At 38.1% G+C, this 23,124-nt stretch overlaps 1 protein-coding gene across 5 annotated transcripts in view; it reads left to right on the forward strand.

Annotated features, from left to right (window-relative positions):
• The window catches only part of LOC117324168 (nucleosome assembly protein 1-like 3), a 60,554-nt gene extending 44,806 nt beyond the window's left edge, over positions 1 to 15,748 (forward strand). For 3 of the 5 annotated variants that reach the window (XM_033879850.1, XM_033879851.1, XM_033879852.1), the window contains exons 5-8: positions 11,171 to 11,240; positions 11,562 to 11,938; positions 12,249 to 12,587; positions 12,988 to 15,748. In XM_033879850.1, coding sequence (XP_033735741.1) covers positions 11,171 to 11,240; positions 11,562 to 11,938; positions 12,249 to 12,587; positions 12,988 to 13,029 — 828 coding nt within the window. In that variant the 3' untranslated portion in view covers positions 13,030 to 15,748. The remainder of the gene's footprint in view (positions 1 to 11,170; positions 11,241 to 11,561; positions 11,939 to 12,248; positions 12,588 to 12,987) is intronic. The other 2 variants (XR_004531915.1, XR_004531916.1) reach the window with 2 other exon arrangements.
• The last annotated feature ends 7,376 nt before the right edge of the window (positions 15,749 to 23,124 follow it).

Raw genomic sequence — 23,124 nt, forward strand, 5'->3', positions numbered from 1 at the left:
TGATAATGAGTTAGTCTTGGTGTATTTGTACTTACCCTATTGTGTATAGCAGAGGGGTCTGATAATGAGTTAATCTTAGTGTATTGGTGCTTACCCTATTGTGTATAGCACAGGGGTCTGATAATGAGTTAGTCTTGGTGTATTTGTACTTACCCTATTGTGTACACGGGTCTGATGATTTGTTAGTCATGGTGTATCTATCTTAGTGTTCATTGCAGAAACTGGATAATGTGTTCGTCTTAGTGTATATAAACCTACCCTAGTGTGTGTATAGAGCTTTCTTAATGCAGTGCATTTTTTGAAAAGATGACAGCCCTCTCTGTTCATTAAAATTACATGTTAATCTAGCCATTGAAAAACGTCTTAAGATAATGTAAACATGTTAGTGCACAACATGGTCATCCACCGCGGAGGTTTTACTGGTATTTCGAGCAGCACGGACCAGAACATCAAGTTAGAGCAGCACGGACCAGAACATCAAGTTAGAGGAAATGCCATTAAGACGTTCAATGTATTTGGTTGCACGACAAAACCGATTCGTGATAATTTAGAGTTTTGAATAATAGCATGTGGGCATTTATATTGAACCCGGATGTCGCCGTCAAATAAGACCCGTATGGAGTAGTAAACACGAGGATATCCACAGTTCGTCTCAAGGGCAGCCTCGGGAGGAAAGGCGGGCTGAGCCAGTAAAACTTTCTAATGTCACTCAGTATGTGATTTAAGGATCTAAATGTTAGAATAAACCCTGGTAATTGTAGATCTGTCGTTTAGCTCAGTTACGTGGTTTCTATATTTGGCTGTATATCGTATACGCTTTTGGTGTTTCCATATATATAAGTTGTTGTGTCTTAGCAACTCTCAGTTATTGAAGTTGAAGTATATATAGAAGATCACTGGGTTTCGAGGTGTCAAAAGAGGACAAAAGCATTGTCCCTCGATAGTATTGCTATTGTTGGGAGAGGTAATCAACGCTGTCTTTTGTAATCAGTCATCAGATGTTAGTCCCTCACATTCAGACATTGTGTATGGATGTCATTCTGGATGGCCCAGTTTGTCAATCAGCAGTGACCTTTTTACCAGGAAATGCTGCTTCGTATATCATACGTAGATAAATATTGTCTGCGCTCCTTTTTTATTTGAATTGAAGATATTTCACTGAATCCTATTGTACGGAGAATTCATTATACGTTAATAACACTGCTCGCTTTGTACGGAGTCTAACGTCCTCACAGGAGCAAGGTCAATTGAGGACAGCCATGGGGAAAACACAGAAGAAAATAAACAAAGACAGGAATTACGGACAGGAAAATAATGAAGATCTCAAGGGGGTTAATGAGGGCAGCAGAACTATTTCAACTTCTTCACCCCACCCACCCCCAGAGTTGTGACGTGTGTTGACGAGTTGTGACGTGTGTTGACAGAGTTATGATGTGTGTTGACGAGTTGTGACGTGTGTTGACAGAGTTGTGACGTGTGTTGACGAGTTGTGACGGGTGTTGACAGAGTTGTGACTGTTGTTTCAAGAGTGCGTACACTACGAAGAAGTTCACGTCCAGTCTTGATGATGATAAGTAAAACATTTGTCTTGCCTTTTTACGCTGTGATTCTGGTGAGATACCGATAACTTTGACTTCGAATGTGGAGGGCGTCCTCGATTCACAACTGGGTTTGATAAGATCAGAATGCTATGATCTGTACTCTGTATAATGACTTTTAAGAAACACGTTTACTTCTTCAGCACAGTTAATATGTGACTTTGTAATAGGAATGTTTCAATAGGAAATAAAATCGATTTGAATTAAACGTTTACACCACAGAAAATCGACTTTGTTCTGGAAAATAAACCCATCTATGATATGGATGGCCGGGAGGAAATGAATTTATCATCAGTGGACATCCATGACCATCACCAGCTGGTCTGAATTTTGTCGCCTTATCGACACCGTCGGCTATCTGAGGCGATCGATAGACCGACTTACTGATACTCGATCACTGTGCCTTGGAAACAGATTTGGGAATCAGTAAAAACAATTACCGCGGGTGATAATAGTATTAGGTTTTATGGTCGGTACGATACCCTAGAGAGACAGTCGTGTTCGTGCCCACGTATGTAAACAGGCGTAATAGCTTTAGATAGGTATTTTGTTAAGGTAATATTATTAGCTCTTTACATCCAATATTACTGAGTTGGACGTTCACGGTATGATGCAGTGATGTTTCTTTTTGAAATAAAAACGCACACGGCCCGACCTTACATTGTGACATAGACAACAACCTGCAATGCGGTCCAGATTATATTGCTACATGGATTCAATCCATCGCAACACTTTCCGGATCCCTTGTGACTACCCATTCCGATAGTCTATTAGCCCACTTTGTCACTTCAGAAAGCAGGACTCGAAATGTCATGTTCAGTCTAAATCCCAGCCTGTGGGGATAAAACCCAGTAATAAAGCAACAAAACGGACATAAAGCATTTCATTCTCCAATGTTTAATAAATAAATAATATGTGTAATGGTCCCTGGTCTGTCTGCCGTGAATGGACTAGCAGGAAATAATGACGATGCTCATGTGCACTGATCATTGGAGATGGTAATAACTTTACAGTCCCAAGTCACACTAAATAACGCGTTAGTTTGCCTGATCTCTACAAAATTGTATTGCATCAGCTTGTAAGAACATCCCTATTTTTATGTGGGTTTTTGCGAATGCGAATACTATGACTGTTGTAGCGAAGCAATAACCGACGCAGCAGGGCGGTTTATAGCTGACAACGTCTATTCGCGCGTAACAGCAATCCAGTAAAATAGCACTGATGTAATTTGAAACATGCAAAATGCATTACCATTACTTCTGGTAGAGTTAACTGTGTACAGTGGTGAATTAATTTGTCACGTGAGTCACATGAACTGTTTTGGTTATTACCTGAATTATCGTTTCAATATAAACGCTAGCTGTGATAACCAACAACTTTGCCTCTTGTTGTAAAACTAGGCGTTAAACAGGTGTCATCGAAGGCCAGTGGGACATTGTTACAGGATGTTGGTGTCAAGATAATGCCGCAGTAGAGGTCATATCCCGTACTTGTATTTCCCAACGGTATCTGAATCATTTCAGTTTCTCGAGGTTTCATGTGTGCATTTTCGCATCTTGTATTGGTTCATACATATTGCATACATTCCCTTGGCATTGTTTAACGGTGTAATGGCTTCCTTGAAATACCTAATATCTAGGATGCAGGAAAAGCATTAATCCTGGTCACGGCACCATGATATTACATACTTGTAACAATAGGTTTGAATAGATCACATAGTTGTATGAAGAACATACAGATTTAAGTGAAATGCACAAGTGGACATATTGGCGTGGAGTTGTTATCACGATTAATTTTATTCTCAAATCAATAATGTTGACAACGTCAGCGGTCACTTTTTCCATAGCTCATGGACATGTATTGTTTTGTATTATGTACAATTCATTGTCATTGCTTACGGAAATTGGGTAATATTAATGAAAACTCAGGAATAACTAACCAAGCCCCCCTCCAGATCATGACAATTCTTGAAAAATGGTAGTCACTACTCCTGCTTAGCGCTCAGCACTTTAGGGAGTGGGACGACTGGTTTACCCGTTGTCAGTATAATGTGACCGGATGGGGTGTCCTGCTGGGTGTCTTCGGCAGTATGCACTACAAATCGGAAAAAAAGTTGCTGACTATCGCAAGGAGACTTAACACGAACATACCACAACCTCCCACAACACACATACGCACTCATCAAACGCACACATATCGCATGCACGGGAGGCCGTCCTTAAATGACCTTAGCTGTTGGTAGGACGTTTAACAAATAAAACCAAACCAAACCATTTACAATTCTGATTTCGTGTCTTTGGTCGCCTACTTTGATAACTCTAGGCCTTCGGAGGAGGAAACATCTGTTTGATGCATTCATTTTGGCTATAACGCATACCGTTTAACTCTCTTGTTTTGAATGGTTATAACGTCCTTTATATAATCCTTTAGAGACGCTTACTATTTCAGAACACCTGGTCTCATTCTCCTGGTACATTTTTAAGGGCCTCCGTACATATTTTTGTCCATATTTTGCTCTCATTCATCTCGATTTTGAGACAGAATAACTGGTTTGTTTTTATGTTAAAATACAGGAACAGGGGAATCTTTTGAAAATCAATGGAAGCATATTGTGTATAAAATTTACTTTATATAATGGGTCAGACTTAATTACACACGTGTTTTAACAACACCGACCGTGGACTTCATCACTACCTTACTCGTTCAAAAACTTTTTGTTGTATGAAGACTAAAATATTTAGTTTGAGAAGCTGAAATTGAATTGAAATTGAAAGAAACTGAAATTCAGCCGACGAAGTACAAAACAAAACAACAACAAAACAAAAACCTGATGTAGGCGCTAAAATTGTTTTGACTTTATCTGTAACCATCACTATTCCTGTGGTACTAGACACCATGCTCTGTTCGTGATTTTGAGTAAAATGCGGCGTGTATTGCATATCTAAATATAAGGATGTAGACTCCATACTGTTATACAAATGTCATTTTCATGTTCCGTGGTTTGCTTCCTGTTGATCTCTTTGCCACTTTCTATACTTACATCATTGACACAGTTTACACGCTTATGAAATCCATGCCCTAATTTGTCAGTATTCCTCGAGATATTGTTATGTAAATACGTGGCTTCTCACATTACCATTGTCACGTTAAAGAGCTCACCACGATTAGGCTGTCTATATATCACCTCTCCAGTAACATATAAACATTCTGCTGTTATATGGTCATATAATGCTGTTTTAAAGTGCATACGTGTTCCGTCATCCAAATCAAGGATAAAACCAGATTTCTTCTATCTTTCTCGAATTCCGCGTCCCTCCTTCACATAAAACATAATTAGATGTGCATATTGATTAGAAAGTTAAGCTTATCACTGGATGTGGACAAAACTCATTAATCACATACTTGAAATGTTAAACTGGTGATAGACCTACAGATCGTATATACATAGGTATATATATCGACAATAAATACATAGACCGTGGATCTTACAATCCCATATTATTTGAAATAGCGACATAATAATGAAACCATAATTCTAACTTAGCATTGATAGAACAAGGGCAAAATATGATAAATAAATTGGTACATAGACCCTTGAAAAATGGAAATTCGGTTCGGGTTTCTGCTACATATAATTATGAGACCCGTCATACAAATCTAGGTCAAATCGACGATACCCGTCATACAAATCAATGTGAAATCCGGGTTAAGAAACATTCTCGAAATGAACACTAGGTTAGTTAAAACGGAACCACTAAGTAATCCAACAAGTCTCGGACACGCCAATCGGGAAATTAATAAAAATGATGTAGAATAATGTGATATGTCACAAGGATTTAGGAGCGATTGATCGTCCAAAAGTACAAGTGAGGAGCACTTTACACGTTAATTTAGTTATAGATATATTTTTTAAAAGCCTATCAAACAGTTTGATATTGATGGCACACCTCGGTGATGCTTTGGAACAAACGTGTGGAACAGTAGATTATGAAATAAGGGGGGGGGGGGGGGGGGGGGGGGGGGGTATACTTATAGGCCTTAATAATATCTAAAATAAAGACGGGTAGGTACACTGGCTTCACGGTAGGCCGAAATAATATATAGAATAAAGAGGGGTTGGTACACTAGCTTCACGATAGGCCGAAATAATATCTTAAATAAAGAGGGGTTGGTACACTAGCTTTACGATAGGCCGAAATAATATCTTAAATAAAGAGGGGTTGGTACACTAGCTTCACGATAGGCCGAAATATAATCTAAAATAAATAGGGGTTGGTACACTAGCTTCACGATAGGCCGAAATAATATATAAAATAAAGAGGGGTTGGTACACTAGCTTTACGATAAGCCTGAAGGTACAGTACCTCCAATAATCAAATAAATCTGACCGTTTATGGATATTGGATAACATCGTAATACGAATTTTGACACCGAATCCATTGTAACGCAAACGTTTGGGACTGAAAATCCAGAAATCAAATCACTATATCAGGTTTATACACACAAGACAATAGCACTACGAGTATTCCTTGGTGTAGAATAAAGAACAAAACCTAACCATACAGAAGTTCTTCTATGTCTCCTCTGTAATACTAGTTTCGATTTTGAGTGTGTTAACAGAACGTTAACCTTCCCCCTATATAATATAAGCATGTGGGTATTTGGTGCGCTCTCAGAGTGTCTTCTCTTTTTTCTCTGAAAGCACTTTAAGTTGATTTTGGAACCCAATAAAAGTTATCGCTGGCATTTACACGGATTCCCGGACATGGATGTCTCTGGACATAACTTGATGGGTTTCCTGTGCTGATTTCTTCATCAACATCATAGAAACATTTACACAGGAAACTGTTCGAAGGGCATGACATTTCCATGACGACAGAACTCTTTTAGATACTCATTAATCGTACTTACAAAACCTTCGATTTCAAGTACGACTGCTCACAATCCTCGGCAGTAGACACGAGTTTTCCTAATTGGTATCTGACATTTAAGGCGTATTTCATGATGCAGCAGTTTTGTATGATAACTGCATTTTTCCGGTTCTGAGTTGTGACGTAATTGCTATGTTAAATACATTTGAGTTTTGTGCTATAATTGTGTCCCCAGACTAACTAGGGTTTGTCGGAATATGGTACCTAACGTACTGGATTTGACCTCCTATCAGTCGAAATGTGAAAGTCATGTGGATGATGATCCTCAACCGTTTTTTTTTATCATTAGATGATGTCGATGTTTACAACCTGTTGATGTCATATGATGTCGGTGTCCACTCACCAGCTAAGATCATATGACGTCAGTGTTCAGACACCAGCTAAGATCATATGACGTCAGTGTTCAGACACCAGCTAAGATCATATGACGTCAGTGTTCAGACACCAGCTAAGATCATATGACGTCGATGTTAACACACCAGCTTAGATCATATGACGTCGATGTTAACACACCAGCTAAGATCATATGACGTCAGTGTTAACACACCAGCTTAGATCATATGACGTCGGTGTTCATACACCAGCTAAGATCATATGACGTCAGTGTTAACACACCAGCTAAGATCATATGACGTCGGTGTTCATACACCAGCTAAGATCATATGACGTCAGTGTTCAGACACCAGCTAAGATCATATGACGTCAATATTCATACAACAGCTTAGATCATATGACGTCGGTGTTAACACACCACCTAAGATCATATGACGTCAGTGTTAACACACCAGCTAAGATCATATGACGTCAGTGTTAACACACCAGCTAAGATCATATGACGACGGTGTTAACACACCAACTAAGATCATATGACGTCAGTGTTCAGACACCAGCTAAGATCATATGACGACGGTGTTAACACACCAGCTAAGATCATATGACGTCAGTGTTCAGACACCAGCTAAGATCATATGACGTCGGTGTTAAAACACCAGCTAAGATCATATGACGACGGTGTTAACACACCAGCTAAGATCATATGACGTCAGTGTTCAGACACCAGCTAAGATCATATGACGTCGGTTTTCACTCACCAGCTAAGATCATATGACGTCAGTGTCCATTCACGAGCTTAGATCACATGACGTCGATATTTGCACACACGTCGTCGGTGCTTGCACACAAGCTTCGGGCATACGACTACGGTATCCTCTTACAGTTGATTAATTGAGGATAACTTGAATATATTTTTGATGTTATGGAGCCGTAGCACACAAAAACGATGTGCTCTAAATAAGCCCCGCCATGACATATATTCAAATAATTTATTTTAAATCAATCTATACTTTTATTGATGGACTCTTTTCTCTTAGAAAATATTACGCCATTGTATCAGCCAATCGAAAGCGACAGCGATGATTTTTTTTACGTTATATGAGCTGATTTTAAGCCATTGAAAATGCTTCTAAAAACCAAGCTAAATTTATCATGATATAACAACATAGGTCAGTGAGATCACAATGCGACGGTATTAACAACAATTAAGGTAGTATGACGACAAATTAGATATAATAAATTAACTCAATGTTTTTTTCTTATATTTTATAACATACAATTACCACTGAGGATAGTACAGTATATATAGATTTATTTAAGCGCATCTACTGTAAAATGTCAGGTATACATATTTTTAATAAATGTAATATTAACCGTCCTGGTGCTGGGAGTTGTGTGGGCGTAATTCGTGACATCCACACTATACATTTTGTTTTACAGTCCGGTATCATAGAACAAACCCTCTAATGTATCAAGTTATTACAACATGGTTTGTCTGACACATAGATCATATGATCTAGCTTCCGTATTTTAAATTTAGCTTGTGAACCGTGGTGACGTCACAGTTTGTCCCACGGGAGTCTAACACGGGTGTTAATCTGTATGCATTTTGGGACATTTACGAATGAACAATATTTCCAGATTATGGTGATGGTTTGGGGTAGTTTTGTGTTGTTTAACATCTTGTTAACAGATATGGCCATTTAAGGGCGATTTACCCTGTGTGTATGTTACATGCGTGTGGTAAATATGGTATGTTCGTGTCTACTTCCTTGTGATAGTGCGGAGCTGAAGCCGACTTTATAGCGCTATCTCACTGGAGTACACTGCCAAAGGCTGCCAGAAGGAAACCACACCTGGTCACATTACGCTGACATCCCCCTCCCAAAATTCTGAGCGTTAAGCAGAAGTAGCACCTATTATACACCCAGCAGTGTTTTTGCATTGTTTTAATAGTGATCGTGAGGAGAACAAAATATGATCAACGATTGTGTAAATATAGAAATTATGCAATTAACAATACCTTCGAAAACAACGGAATAAAGTCATTTGAAATTTAATAACCTTTAAGTAATTGATTAATATGATTAATTAATGCCTGATTATATCCAGAAAAGTCCATAAACCAGTACCCTCAATAGCCTTTTGGGATTCATACAGACCACTGAACCACCGACTCGCTCTGGTAAAGCCATTACAAAGGTAAGAGTGTGAAAGGAGGTTCTCTGGCACTAAGTCTGTCCATCACTGGGAATTAGGCGGACAGTGACACTCAAGTGGTTATAAGGTGTGAACGTTCCAGGAATTGCCGCCAGGACGCACGTCACGTCGTATTGTGTGACGTCAGAGAATAATACAGGACATCAATCAGTAGGTAATTCGAATGAGTCACGTGTCACGTGAGGTCATTCTCAAAGTTTATTATAACCTTTCGACGTTTGCTTTCAGATGTAGGAGGTTTCAGAACCTATTTCGGACACTGTTGTATATATGGACACTTTATATTTCGTATGGTGTATAGTTTAAGTCATCGCGACCTGCCGATTATTACTTATTTGTGTTTTTAGGAAGAGTACGAAATTTTGTCAATGCATCTAAAATCATATCCAGAATATAACTGGAGTAGCGGCCATCTGAATTATTTGGTTTTAACGAAACATAATAACAGTGTTTTTAGGAAGAGTACGAAATTTTGTCAATGCATCTAAAATCATATCCAGAATATAACTGGAGTAGCGGCCGTCTGAATTATTTGGTTTTAACGAAATATAACAACAATGTTATTTGAGCGCAGATATAAACATATATATATTTCAGCTAACTCCAACTACATTTCAGGCGGCCTCGAGGTCATGCAAAACTATTTGAGGATTAAAGGTATTGGAGAAATTGTCTTGATTGAAAACAGGAAACATGATGTGATCCCAAATATAACGTTTGGCATTACCGTAATATATGTCCCCTTGGTATTGTAATTATATTACCGTATTATATATTCCTTTGATATTGTGATAATATTACCGTAATATATATTCCTTTGATATTGTAATTATTTTCAGGAAATCGAAAAAAGGGGAAAAAAAAAAAATTTTACAACATACAAGACATATTCATTAAATTATACATGTATATTTGACGCCTCTATGTAGAGCTATTGACTGATGGGGCAGTAACGTGTATGTAAACTGCGTGTGTATCCGCCATAGCTCCCTTTTTGGACAAGTATTATCCTGTATCACTGAACAAAAGATAACAGGCAATGACGTAAATTATCTATCGCTTCTTTATATAGTTAATGAAGGTTAATATTTTTTTCTGACGATAAGTCTGGCATTCATCAATGTGTTGGATATAAAAAAACATAACAACATAATACAGATTTATATATTTACTGGATTTGTTTTGAAAAAATTATTTTTCATGGTTTTAAAAAAGTCTACAACGGAAGGTGACATATATGAATTGGGCTCAGAACCTACCCGAGAGTAACTGAAATGTAGCAAAGAATGGCAGTAGAAAAGGCCTGATAGGCCTGCATCGCTCACCTGGTATTATCTTCTTTGATGATTCTGTCTTAAACAAGTGCCAAGTGAGCTAAGTAATACAAAGGAGACCCCATACCAATGTAATCACCTTAATCTACAAAAGATAACCCCAGCATCCGAATCTCCATTAGACAATGTACTCGATTTTATATCGAGATGATTGATACGTCACTAAGGAAGTTGTCATCGTCTTCTAAAGATAATGCAACCACGTTCATCACCAGTAAATACATACGCCACCGTCGTGGAGTGGATATTCCACGTAGTCCCCGTCAAATATCCTGAAATAATTAAAGGTGTTCGACCGTATTCTGTGTGTTCGACCGTATTCTGTGTGTTCGATGGCTTTCAGTGTTGATGATTTGACATATGTAGTAGTCGATCTCTCATAGTTATGTGTGTTCAAGGTGTGAAAGTCATGGCATCATTCTAAACCTCAACACAAAATGACACGGACGGAAATTGAAGGACATAATTCTGATTCCGGAGTTTCTGGTACGAATTGAAAAGGAACTCTCCCAAATTCAGTACTATTTCCAAACATGTCACGTACTCCCGCGATCCATCAGTAACAATGTTGATATTGTCTTTTCTCAAAGTATTCAAACATCCTCGATGTTTGCCTGTTCTGTGTTACATTTGTGGATTTTTTCCCCTTGTCATTGTCGGCTCTTTTGGTAGCAAAACTTGTCGCATATCAATAAATATATAAGAAAACAATTCTTCTAATCAACTAAATACTAATTTGTGTTATATATTACAGATGCCCAAACGCGTTGAGAAGAAAGCCGGTGGTCGGTACCAAGACTACAAGCGAGGAAGCAAACATCCTGGTATGCTTACCTTATCTAAGGAAAGAAACCTAATGAATATATTATTGCATTTATATAAAGAAATGCCCAGGTTAATCATCCTATCCACACTTTCCAGAGAATTGTTATTCCTGGTATATCATATTTGCCTTGAATGAAGAGTTTACACCATTACGTAAGGCTAACGGTGAAATCATTGTGTTAAAGACATGTATCAATAGACTTGTGAGTATGGCCTATTAACCTAATGAGGGGCTGCATATTTGAAATAAGTTAATAGTTTCAGGAAGGTAAAGGATATCTAAGAAGTAACATTAACGCCTTCGGCCATGTTTGTTCAAGATCATTACTGGAAGCAGAAGTACGGTGGTAGCTCGTCATCCGATGAGTCTGACAGTGATTCAGAGGAGTCAGGCGAATCCTCCCAACAGTCGATCAGCAAACCCTCCTCGTCTTCGTCGTCCTCATCATCAAGCTCGTCCTCGGAGGAAGCTTCCTCTGAAGAGTCCAGCCAGTCTTCAGATGAGTACTCGAATCACATTCCACAGAAAAGAGTAAAGGAAATACCAGAGGCGACTATCGATCTCTTGGCACTTCCTCAGGAAGGCGGAAGCAAAGTGAATGCGGGAAGCAAGCGTTTCCAAGGGTCGAGGACACACAAGGACAATGTCAGGACGTACACGGCATGGACACCACCTGGATCGTTAAACCCTCAGCAGGTAAGGTACAAGGATGAGTGACGTGCCGTAAAATAAATAATTATACTTTGTGTATAAAAATAAGAATGATTGTGTATGCAAAAATAAAGAATACCGACATTATAACAAAGCCATAATTCAAACTCAAAATCGAAAAATTATGTATATATATGCATGGAGACTCCTGAAAAAGTACAAAGAGGATAAGATCAATAAGCGTTTATAAGTAAGATTACTGTCCATTAACTTCTGTCCTGCTTATCTGGTACTTGCCGAATAAGTATTCCTGTTTTCATCAATATTCCAATTAATCATTTCCCTTCTTTACTAGATGAGACCTGGTGCAGACAACAACAAGCTCATCCTAGAGAGTCCCTTTATGAACACACTCCCCCTGTTTCTTCCCGGAGATCTGGCGGGAAACAAAAACAACCAGCTGTCACCTGAACACCAAGCCGAAATGGAAGCTCTTGCACAGCTTGAAGCTGAGAACGAGTCTGAAGGCGAGAATGCAAAGGAGGAGGAAGAGGATGAAGAGGAAAACGTCCCAATAAAAGATATGGAACAGTTGCAATCACTTGAAAACAAGCAAAGGAAGAAGCAGGAAGCAATGGCGAAGAAAGAGAACCCTTCATCTGAAACAAACAATGAACAGTCAGACGCGGACGAGGTGAGCATTGTATTTGTGGTCGTCATATAGCATAAGTCTCCAAACAAATCCATTGCGCTTGGTTATTACATTAATATGACAATTAAAATCTGAAAAATGGCAGCAACTCAAGTCAATGTCACCGATTTTTTCTCTCATTAATTTGGATGTACCAGCACAGTATCGACGAATTGTTTAATAGCATCAAAATAACTTTACCTTCATCGAGTCTGATAAGTGAACGCTGATATAAATGATATATTATTGTAAAAAAAGTGTATAGAACATTTTATAAATCTATGACATATAGCACCCTTAGTATCGTAATTCATTTCTGTAATATATATTTAACTTGTTTACTTGTCAGTATGTATTTGCTGAATTGTCCTACCTAACGCTGTTCATTTGTTTCTGATTTCAGGGAGAGCTGATGGCTCTGGCCAAGGACGGAGGTCCAAAGTAACACGGATTCTATATAGAATTATTTAAATGACAGACATGAGAATATAGATTACATAGGTGTTTACGGATGTCTGTATTTTATGTCACCACCTTCTAATGTTATTGTGTTAATTGGCTACAGATTAAATACCACCGTTCACCTCTCTGTTCCACTGTTCGTCGGCTGTAATCGCACCAGAATCCATCTCAATATTTTCGACTCAGTTTAAATAATCTGTACCTTTTTTTATATAAATCAAATCTATGGTGTCTATATGTATTTTATTGTGTCGTACTCATAAATACATATAGGTAACGAAACGGAAATAAGTCCCAAATACACACAAAGTAATGTATATTGATCAGTGAACTTTACTGATAACTCTAAACCCCTGGTATGTTAATGAAATACTCACTGTTAAACTTCATGTGTTAGCTGGACATAGGTTAACAAGTTCCGTGTAATTCTATAATGTCATTTTTATCTATAAAGACTGATTTCTCTGTTATTATTTTCTGAAGTCAATGGATACTCTGTTTTGCCATTTCCGTTCCGATGATGCCTAATCGATAGTAGGAAGTTATACGCCCACTGCGAAATGCAATAGAAGCAAAGATTGTCAAGTAGCTATCTTTTAAGAACCTGTTAACAAATATTCTTTCCTCACAAAGAACGTTTCAGAAGAACAAGGATTTTATTGACCACGTCGACTGTTTTCATCCTTTCGATCTTGAAATCGATGACAATGAAGACTCTTATACATCAGCCGCTTATCTCGATCATTACTCATGACCAGCGGAGTTACGTCTTCTAAGCTCTACGATAAACGTGGCAATTCCAATGCTCTGCTCGTGAAAGTTCTCTTTCTTGACAGTAGCTCTATGGTCTCTCCTTATGACGACGTGTTATGTTAATTGAGTATTGAATGTTTGGTCAGGATATCACCTTTTTTGTCGAAAACTTACCACGCTGTTGCTTGTAGGGTGAAGTAAAATTACGAGGCAGTTTTCTGTTTAATACTATCAGGAAATGTTTTCTTTTGTTGAAAGCGTTTCTTTTGTTAACTTAAAAGCCTTGTGGTGACGGTGTCGCTAACTAATCCAATCTTTAATAACGTTATATTATTGGCATTAACTTGAACATGGCGTGTCTGATGGAACACCTAGTATTATTGTCATTGTCTTTTCCAATGTTCTTTCTATTGTTGATATTTTGCCCTCGCTGAATCCATTTTGAATTCGAATTACTTTTATTAATACGTCAGTATTTGTTTAATTTTAATATATAAAACTACTCCGGGTTTCTAATTTTTCCAATGTGATATGTCACTAAACCAATTTAGCAAAATACAACTTCTTTTGTCAATCATCTTAACATTTATATAATTTACATGTATTAATCAAGTATAAATATATTCTTCATCACTGAAATATTCACTTTAAAAGCTACATTTCTCTATATTCCTTAAAATGTTATTTGTTACGCCGATACATTCTATAAACACCGTCTAGGTCCCCAAACATCACTGTATCACGACTTTGAAATATGTGTAATGTGAAGTTCTATATTGTATTGGTTTTCTAGGAAATGTGTAAAGCCATTGTGGCTTCAGTGTGTGTCCCTGGAGATGTAACTGTTGTTAAACGTCTGGATATCGACACTAGCCATTTGTTTGAAGTAGCTTGGTCGCCCACACATTCTCAGCTAGACGATCATATAACGGTATCCGGTGACTTGGCCTGCCGTGTTTCAACCCCGTCATATGATACCTACTATACAGAGGTGTTACTTCGCTTTTTTTTTTGGTGTTTTTCGTCTACACAAGTATAAAGGGATAGTTCCTATTGTCAGTAAGGTAAAGTATCAGTTTGATTTTGAAACCGAAGATAATCCCATTTTCACGATTAAAATGTCAAATGATATTGAGTTCGTTTTAGGCTTAATTATAGATCAAAAGGGGTCCTTACATTAATGTAAGAGATACCAGTCATTATTAAAGACATTTTCTTTCAAAACAGTAAGGTGAATTATCCACTGTAAATCTGTGGGTTGTACATCAAGGTATATAGGATGACAGTTATTTAAGTGAAAGTCTGAGGAGAGAAAATGTACCAATCCGAACGTTTCTTGACTATTACTGATGGGAAAAAAGATAAATACAGTATCCGGAAGTTGGTGGACTATGGTTAGATACGGGATCCGGAACTTTGCGGACTTTATTTCTTGTGGACTATGGTTAGATACGGGATCCGGAACTTTGCGGACTCTATTTCTTGTGGACTATGGTTAGATACGGTATCCGGAAGTTTCCGAACTGTTACTGGTGGGTTATGGATACTATTACTGGTGGGTTATGGATACTATTACTGGTGGGTTATGGTTAGATACGGTATCCGGAAGTTTCCGAACTATTACTGGTGGGTTATGGATACTATTACTGGTGGGTTATGGATACTATTACTGGTAGGTTATGGTTAGATACGGTATCCGGAAGTTTCCGAACTATTACTGGTGGGTTATGGATACTATTACTGGTGGGTTATGGTTAGATACGGTATCCGGGAGTCCCGAGGAGCTGGATTTGCTATAATGGGGAAAGTGACAACTGAGGATTGTAATGTTCGAGAATACATTGTAAATAGGAAATAAGGCTGTGCCCATGTTGTACATAAATGCGTTTCGACCTGTTTGCCTTTTTGTATTATTTGTAAAATAAAATGTTTATGTTTGTTAACATCTTGACAATTTGTCGTTCTAACCTTTTCTCAATATTGGGCAGGTTGGTTTCCAGAAGTGTTACAGTGTTATAGAACAAGTTTACAAATATTGTGATTCAATGTTACATACAAAAGTTTATGAAAATGGTGCCACAATGTTAGATACATATGTTAATAAATACTGTGATTCAATTTCGCACACAAAAGTCAACATGAGTGGTACCACAATGCCACACACACACACACAAGTTTACAAAATTAGTGATGTCCCTGACATGACATCACTAACGAGTCCTAAAAGGACGAACAGCTGTAGTATGTCCCTGACATCATCACTGACGAGTCCTAGAAGGACGAATAGCTGTAGGATGTCCCTGATTTCACTAACGAGTCCTAAAAGGACGAACAGCTGTAGGATGTCCTTGACATCACCAACGAGTCCCAAAAGGACGAACAGCTGTAGGATGTCCTTGACATCACTAACGAGCCCCAAAAGGACGAACAGCTGTAGGATGTCCCTGACTTCACTAACGATTCCTAAAAGGACGAACAGCTGTAGGATGTCCTTGATATCACTGACGAGTCCCAAAAGGACGAACAGCTGTAGGATGACCTTGACATCACTGACGAATCCTAGAACTTATAAGGACCAGACAGCTGTAGGATGTCCCTGACATCATCATTGACGAGTCCTAGAACAACAAGACAGCTGTATGATGTCCCTGACATCACTGACGAGTCCTAGAAGGACCAGACAGTTGTAGGATGTCCCTAACATCACTGACGAGCCCTAGAAGGACCAGACAGCTGTAGGATGTCCCTGACATCACTGACGAGCCCTAGAAGGACCAGATAGCTGTAGGGTGTCCCTGACATCACTGACGAGCCCTAGAAGGACCAGACAGCTGTAGGATGTCCCTAACATCACTAACGAGTCCTAGAACAACCAAACAGCTGTCTGATGTCCCTGACATCACTGACGAGCCCTAGAAGGACCAGATAGCTGTAGGATGTCCCTGACATCACTGACGAATCCTAGAAGGACCAGACAGCTGTAGGATGTCCCTGACATCACTGACGAATCCTAGAAGGACCAGACAGCTGTAGGATGTCCCAGACATCACTAACGAGTCCCAACAGGACGAAACAGCTGTATGGTGTGGTTTTATATACTCATCCTTCGGCTTATACTATATCAATGATAAGTTTAATGGTCTTCTAGACACCAATGATGTACTAGTTTTATTACATAATCACTAAAACACGCTTAGCAGGCAGTATTTACATCTGAGTGACTTAGACGCTTGAAAGGGTAGGACTAAAATTTCGAAATGTTACAGGTGTATTATAGTTCGCATGTGACCAAATTCCAAAACGTCACATGTGTTCAATAGTTCGCACGTGACCGTGCAATAGTCATTTTAGCCTTGCAATAGATCAAAATATAGCTGATGCGTATAGTTAAAGAAAATTAAACCATTATGATATATAATGTATGTTATTGAAACACACAATAACATCATTTACTTACAGTTTAATTAAAATCAATCACCATTTATCTATCTATTACAAGTCCTCTGATTCTGTCCTGTCTGTGTATTTTTCGATTTAAAGATTTTTATAGAACTCTTATAATAGTTAAACAACATGATATCCTGAACTTTGATAACGCTACAAAAACCAAGAATATCTATGGCAAAATATTATCTTATCGTGTTATAAATTATCCCAATATTCAATCCTATGAACAAAACTGCTTTTCCAGGGTCGCAGTATCGATTTTTTCAGAGTAATTAAAACATGTATCATCTAAATTGTGAAGCAAAACAGTAACCCATATTCACGGTCACAACAGAAACTAAATCGATGCCACTGAAACAAGTTCTAACCAAATAGTCATGACATTACTAACTAATAAAATCCCAGTTAGAAACGTAAACAAAAACTGATGTTGATATCACATTACCAAGGTTCATAACACATCACACAAAAGTCCCTATTTCAGCTGATAATGTTTCAAGAGCTGAAAATGTAATAGTAAATCAATTATTTTGATTATTTGTATGCCTGATTGCCTGTCTAGTCGCTGAAAGTTTCCAAAAATGTATAGCTCGGATATGAAAGCCATCTTGCTGACCAATACATATATTTTAATGTTTTCAGACAGCGAAACATGTAGTATCACAGCTATCTTACAACATTTAGGGATTCCTTTAAAATGATATCTTAAATGACTATGTTCACCCGGAAACACACTGGTAGAACTAGTCACATGTGTTGAGTCATGATAACGGGCATGGCAGAAAGACAGTACAATATATAAGATACACCCGCTGTCCCCAATTGTATACAATTACCTTACTATTGGTTTCATTCTCTACACCATCTTGGCTTGCTCAACTCCTTAAAAACTGTCCATTTGGGACATTATGTCAGTGAAACTAAACAACTAATCTTAAGCTGTTGTGTATCAATTTAACTCTGCCGGAATGACACGTGTCAATTTAACTGTCAATTAAACTCTGTCGGAATGACGCGTGTCAATTACACTCTGTCAGAATGACGCGGGTCAATTAAACTGTCAGAATGACGCGTGTCAATTAAACTCTGTCAGAATGACGTGTGTCAATTAAACTGTCAGAATGATGCGTGTCAATTAAACTGTCAGAATGACGCGTGTCAATTACACTCTGTCAGAATGACGTGTGTCAATTAAACTGTCAGAATGACTCGTGTCAATTACACTCTGTCAGAATGACGTGTGTCAATTAAACTGTCAGAATGACGCGTGTCAATTAAACTGTCAGAATGACGCGTGTCAATCAAACTAAGAATGACGCGTATCAATTAAACTGTCAGAATGACGCGTGTCAATTAAACTGTCAGAATGACGCGTGTCAATTAAACTAAGAATGTCGCGTGTCAATTAAACTGTCAGAATGACTCGTGCCAATTAAACTGTAAGAATGTCGCGTGTCAATCAAACTGTAAGAATGTCGCGTGCCAATTAAACTGTAAGAATGACTCGTTCCAATTAAATTGTAAGAATGTCGCGTGTCAATTAAACTGTAAGAACGTCGCGTGTCAATCAAACTGTAAGAATGTCGCGTGCCAATTAAACTGTAAGAATGTCGCGTGTCAGCTAAACTGTAAGAATGTCGCGTGTCAATTAAACTCTGTCAGAATAATCCTAACTACAATATTTCTACCAATGTCTTCGGGGACGGACTAATAATCAAACGGTTGAAAGATTTCACTAGCTACAAGGTTACAACCACCCTCGGGGACATGGAATTCTCTAGCTACAAGGTTACGGCCACCCTCGGGGACATGGAATTCACAAGCTATAAGGTTACGGCCACCCTCGGGGACTTAAAGCTTACTAGCTACAAGGTTACGGCCATCCTCGGGGACTTAGAGCTCACTAGCTACAAGGTTACGGCCACCCACGGGGACTTAAGAGTTCACTAGCTACAAGGTTACGGCCAGTATCGGAGATTGATCGGCTACCAACTATAAGGTTAAGGTTAACTCCGGGAATTAATAGCCAACCAGCTGCAAGGTACATCCAGCCTCGGAGCCGACACCCTGCCGACTACAAGGTTTATAATTGACGAACGATATATGGAAAATGTGTCAACAATCATAAACAATGCAAGGCAGTGTTAAGCACTGTATGGATACATTTCGGCCCGAAGTAGTAAACCAGGAGATTATTAGCAAGTAACTACTAACATAAACAAGTGCAATCAATGATTGCGAAAGCTCACCGGCGGCAGCAATCACACTATGCATTCATTTTTTATGTATGTATAAGCATGTCATTTTGAAATTGTATGTCACATAATATCGCTCCTAGACCTCTAATGGATGTATAAACCAAATAAGAAGGGTGTGGACTTACAAGCTTTTCAAAACTAACACCCAAAATCTTTAAAGTGAGTTTTTGTGTCAAAAAAAGTAAGTGCACTAAATGGTAAAATGCCAAAATGCCCATTTTTTTCTGCATGATTTGCCACAGCATCACTCCTGGATCTCTAATGAATCTATAAATCAAATTAGAAGGGCATGAGGTGTATACTTTTGGGCTTACAAGCTTTCCAAAAACTTACTCCAAAAACTTTAAAGTGGGTTTTGGTGCCAGAAAAGTTAAGTCCACAAAATGGTAAAATGCGGAAAAAAAATCACATTTTTTTTCTGCATGATTTTGCCATAACATCACTCCTAGACCTCTAATGAATGTATAAACCAAATTAGAAGGGCACGAGGTGTATACTTTTGGACTTACAAGCTTTCCAAAAACTTACTCCAAAAACTTTAAAGTGAGTTTTGGTACCAAAAAAGTTAAGTCCACAAAATGGTAAAATGCGAAAAAATCACAATATTTTTCTGCATAATTTTGCCATAACATCACTCCTAGACCTCTAATGAATGTATAAACCAAATAAGAAGGGCAAGAGGTATATACTTTTGGACGTACAAGCTTTCCAAAAACTTACTCCAAAAACTTTAAAGTGGGTTTTGGTGCCAAAAAAGTTAAGTCCACAAAATGGTAAAATGCGAAAAAAATCACATTTTTTTCTGCATGATTTTGCCATAACATCACTCCTAGACCTCTAATGAATGTATAAACCAAATTAGAAGGGCATGAGGTGTATACTTTTGGACTTACAAGCTTTCCAATAACTTACTCCAAAAACTTTAAAGTGGGTTTTGGTGCCAAAAAAGTTAATTGCTCAAAATGGTAAAGTGCGAAAAAATCACAATATTTTTCTGCATAATTTTGCCATAACATCACTCCTAGACCTCTAATGAATGTATAAACCAAATAAGAAGGGCAAGAGGTGTATACTTTTGGACTTACAAGCTTTCCAAAAACTTACCCCAAAAGCTTTAAAGTTTCGGGGTGGGACGCCGACGCCGACACCGACGCCGACGCCGAGTAACCGGTGAGCTAAAAAGGCAAACCAAGTAATCACGTGGCTAATAAATGACCTTCACACAGGAAGTACAAAGCATTACATGCAAATGTATCGGCAGTTAACACCAACATGGGTTAGAAATCTACCTGTCTCGTTAGCATGTTAAACGAGATAACAATGAAGCATAGTTCAATTAATTAAAATGTTTTAAAGTGAGTTTAGGATTCCAAGACCGTCTGGGAGTACAATAACGTGACGGGGTGTTGTAAACAGTCCGCGGTACGAGTGTTCCATAGCCAATTTTAATAGCGTCCCAGCTTTATTTCTTTGATACATGCTATTAGACTGTCTATTGTCGATAAGAACAGTTTATCAGTACTGCGTGGGAGGTGATTAAGTTATCGTTAAACTGAATTATGTATATGCAGCACCGCGCCTACATAAACACATGGAAAACAAAACTCCACAAATATTGACAAACGTAAAACTCTAGTACCATTTTAGAACTCTTTGGGAAACTCAACAAATCATACACATCAACAGTACGTTGTTTGATTATATAAGTAAAAGACATTGTGATATCATATTCTAAGTAATAAATCGCGTCATATGTAGTCAATATTTGAAATTCAGGTATAACAGAGAAACAAAATGACAATTTCAAAATCATTAAGGGAAATAGTTATTGCTAGCCAGTCCAGATAGACAACATCAGTTACGAAATTATACGTTACATAATTGTGTTAGTTCGTGTTTGAAAGTGTAATGATACAGACAAGTGCAAACTTGAGATATAACCAGAGTTCTGACAGAAATGGCATTACAATGATTGGATGTCTAATGTCGGCAAGTCTCGTATCAAACCCGTCAGCGTTTTGTCAGGCGATCTAGTTCCAGCTGACGGATGGCTGCAAGCGCCCTCTCGTGCGTGCCGTAGGTATCGTATCGGCCGTGTGTGGGTGGATATTAAGGCTGTCTATGATGATTACAAAACTGCGAGCCATTTGATAGCCGCAATTTGATTATGATGAATATTCCTATAGTGTGATGTGAGCAATATTGCACAAAGAGAACAAGGTTTGTTGAAATATAACATCTCTGTAAAAGCCGAGGTAATAAAAAGGTAATATGTCGATTTCTCATTCAAAACTGTGCTCTCAAGAGTTGTATTTTATATTGCTGTCAATCATAAATTAAAACCTAACAATTCCCTTCCTCCATAATATCTAAAGCAGACGTTATGGAACAATTTAACATCTAGCACAGGAAAAACTTGAACCCTACTTTTTTACAATGAAGTTCTATCTTTATATGGGTTTTACACACTTTTGTATATCTTAAACATTTAAAAATTCCCCTGAGGCTGTATTTAAATTATGACTCCTCTTGTTCCTAGTTAGGGATACGGGTGCTTTTCACGGAGGTACTGAAATATCGAGAGGCTCCTTCCATTCACTGCAATCGCGGAAGAATGTGCCAGGGAATGGATTAACTTCCAGATTGGATTAAACATGTTTAGTCAATAATCCTTAACAGAGAACTAAACAGGTCTGTATTACTTAGCCTTGATGTCAAACCACACATAAACAGCGACATGACAGGCGGTAGCTGATGAGAGATGTAATAACGGGATCCTCATCTGTTCAGACATCAGGACATTTCCTGTTTACAAAAGGAGCCAGGGTTGCTTGACAACCAGAGAAACCCTATATACACATTATTCAATTTGTCAAAAGACGAATTACTAGCTAATCAGTCTACAATATTGCAATCTTTCAAAACATCGTCTATTGATTTTTAAGGTTATTGAACTGCATCGTTCATATAGGATTATTAAACTTCATAAAAATTCTTATGAACAATGCTCTAACGATGGTTCGAAAAGTTATATACTCCACTAAGTCTTTATCAAACTTCTTTACATCATGCTTAGTAAGATTAAGTCGGGCCGCAGTACTGTTTGGATAGTGTTTACTTCAGAAGTGAAACTTTAAAAGAGCTTTCGATTAATAGTGAACACGCGCTCCAAAAACCGTCAAAACGTTTGATTTTTCCCATTCTTTTCATCACCACCAATCTCACCATACAAGGAACGCCTTCGTTCTCTTGGAATGAGTTTTCTTTTTCCAAACAGATTATACTGCAGCGTATTACATACGACTAAGCTGGACCATATTAGCGATGAAGAATTTTCCATTTCTACATAGTAACATTCGTGCTTCTCCTACCTACGGTATTCAATTACTGATTCGTACCATCACGATTGTCATGACACGTGTCGACTATAAACGAAAAAACATTTTTTCGAAAGATGGATATTCGTTGTTACGGCTTTGGATTCCATTTCCATACCCTATTCTTGTATTTTCCTATTCGTTTTAAGAATGCGACTTAACCTGGAGTTACATGCTAGCGATGAAGCAGAAGACGCTAGCTTTCCAAAACACCTGGTCTTGTTCTTCTTTTTCAATATCCAT

Source organism: Pecten maximus, chromosome 3 (genome assembly GCF_902652985.1).
Source record: "Pecten maximus chromosome 3, xPecMax1.1, whole genome shotgun sequence".
NCBI classification, from domain to species: Eukaryota; Metazoa; Mollusca; class Bivalvia; order Pectinida; family Pectinidae; genus Pecten; species Pecten maximus.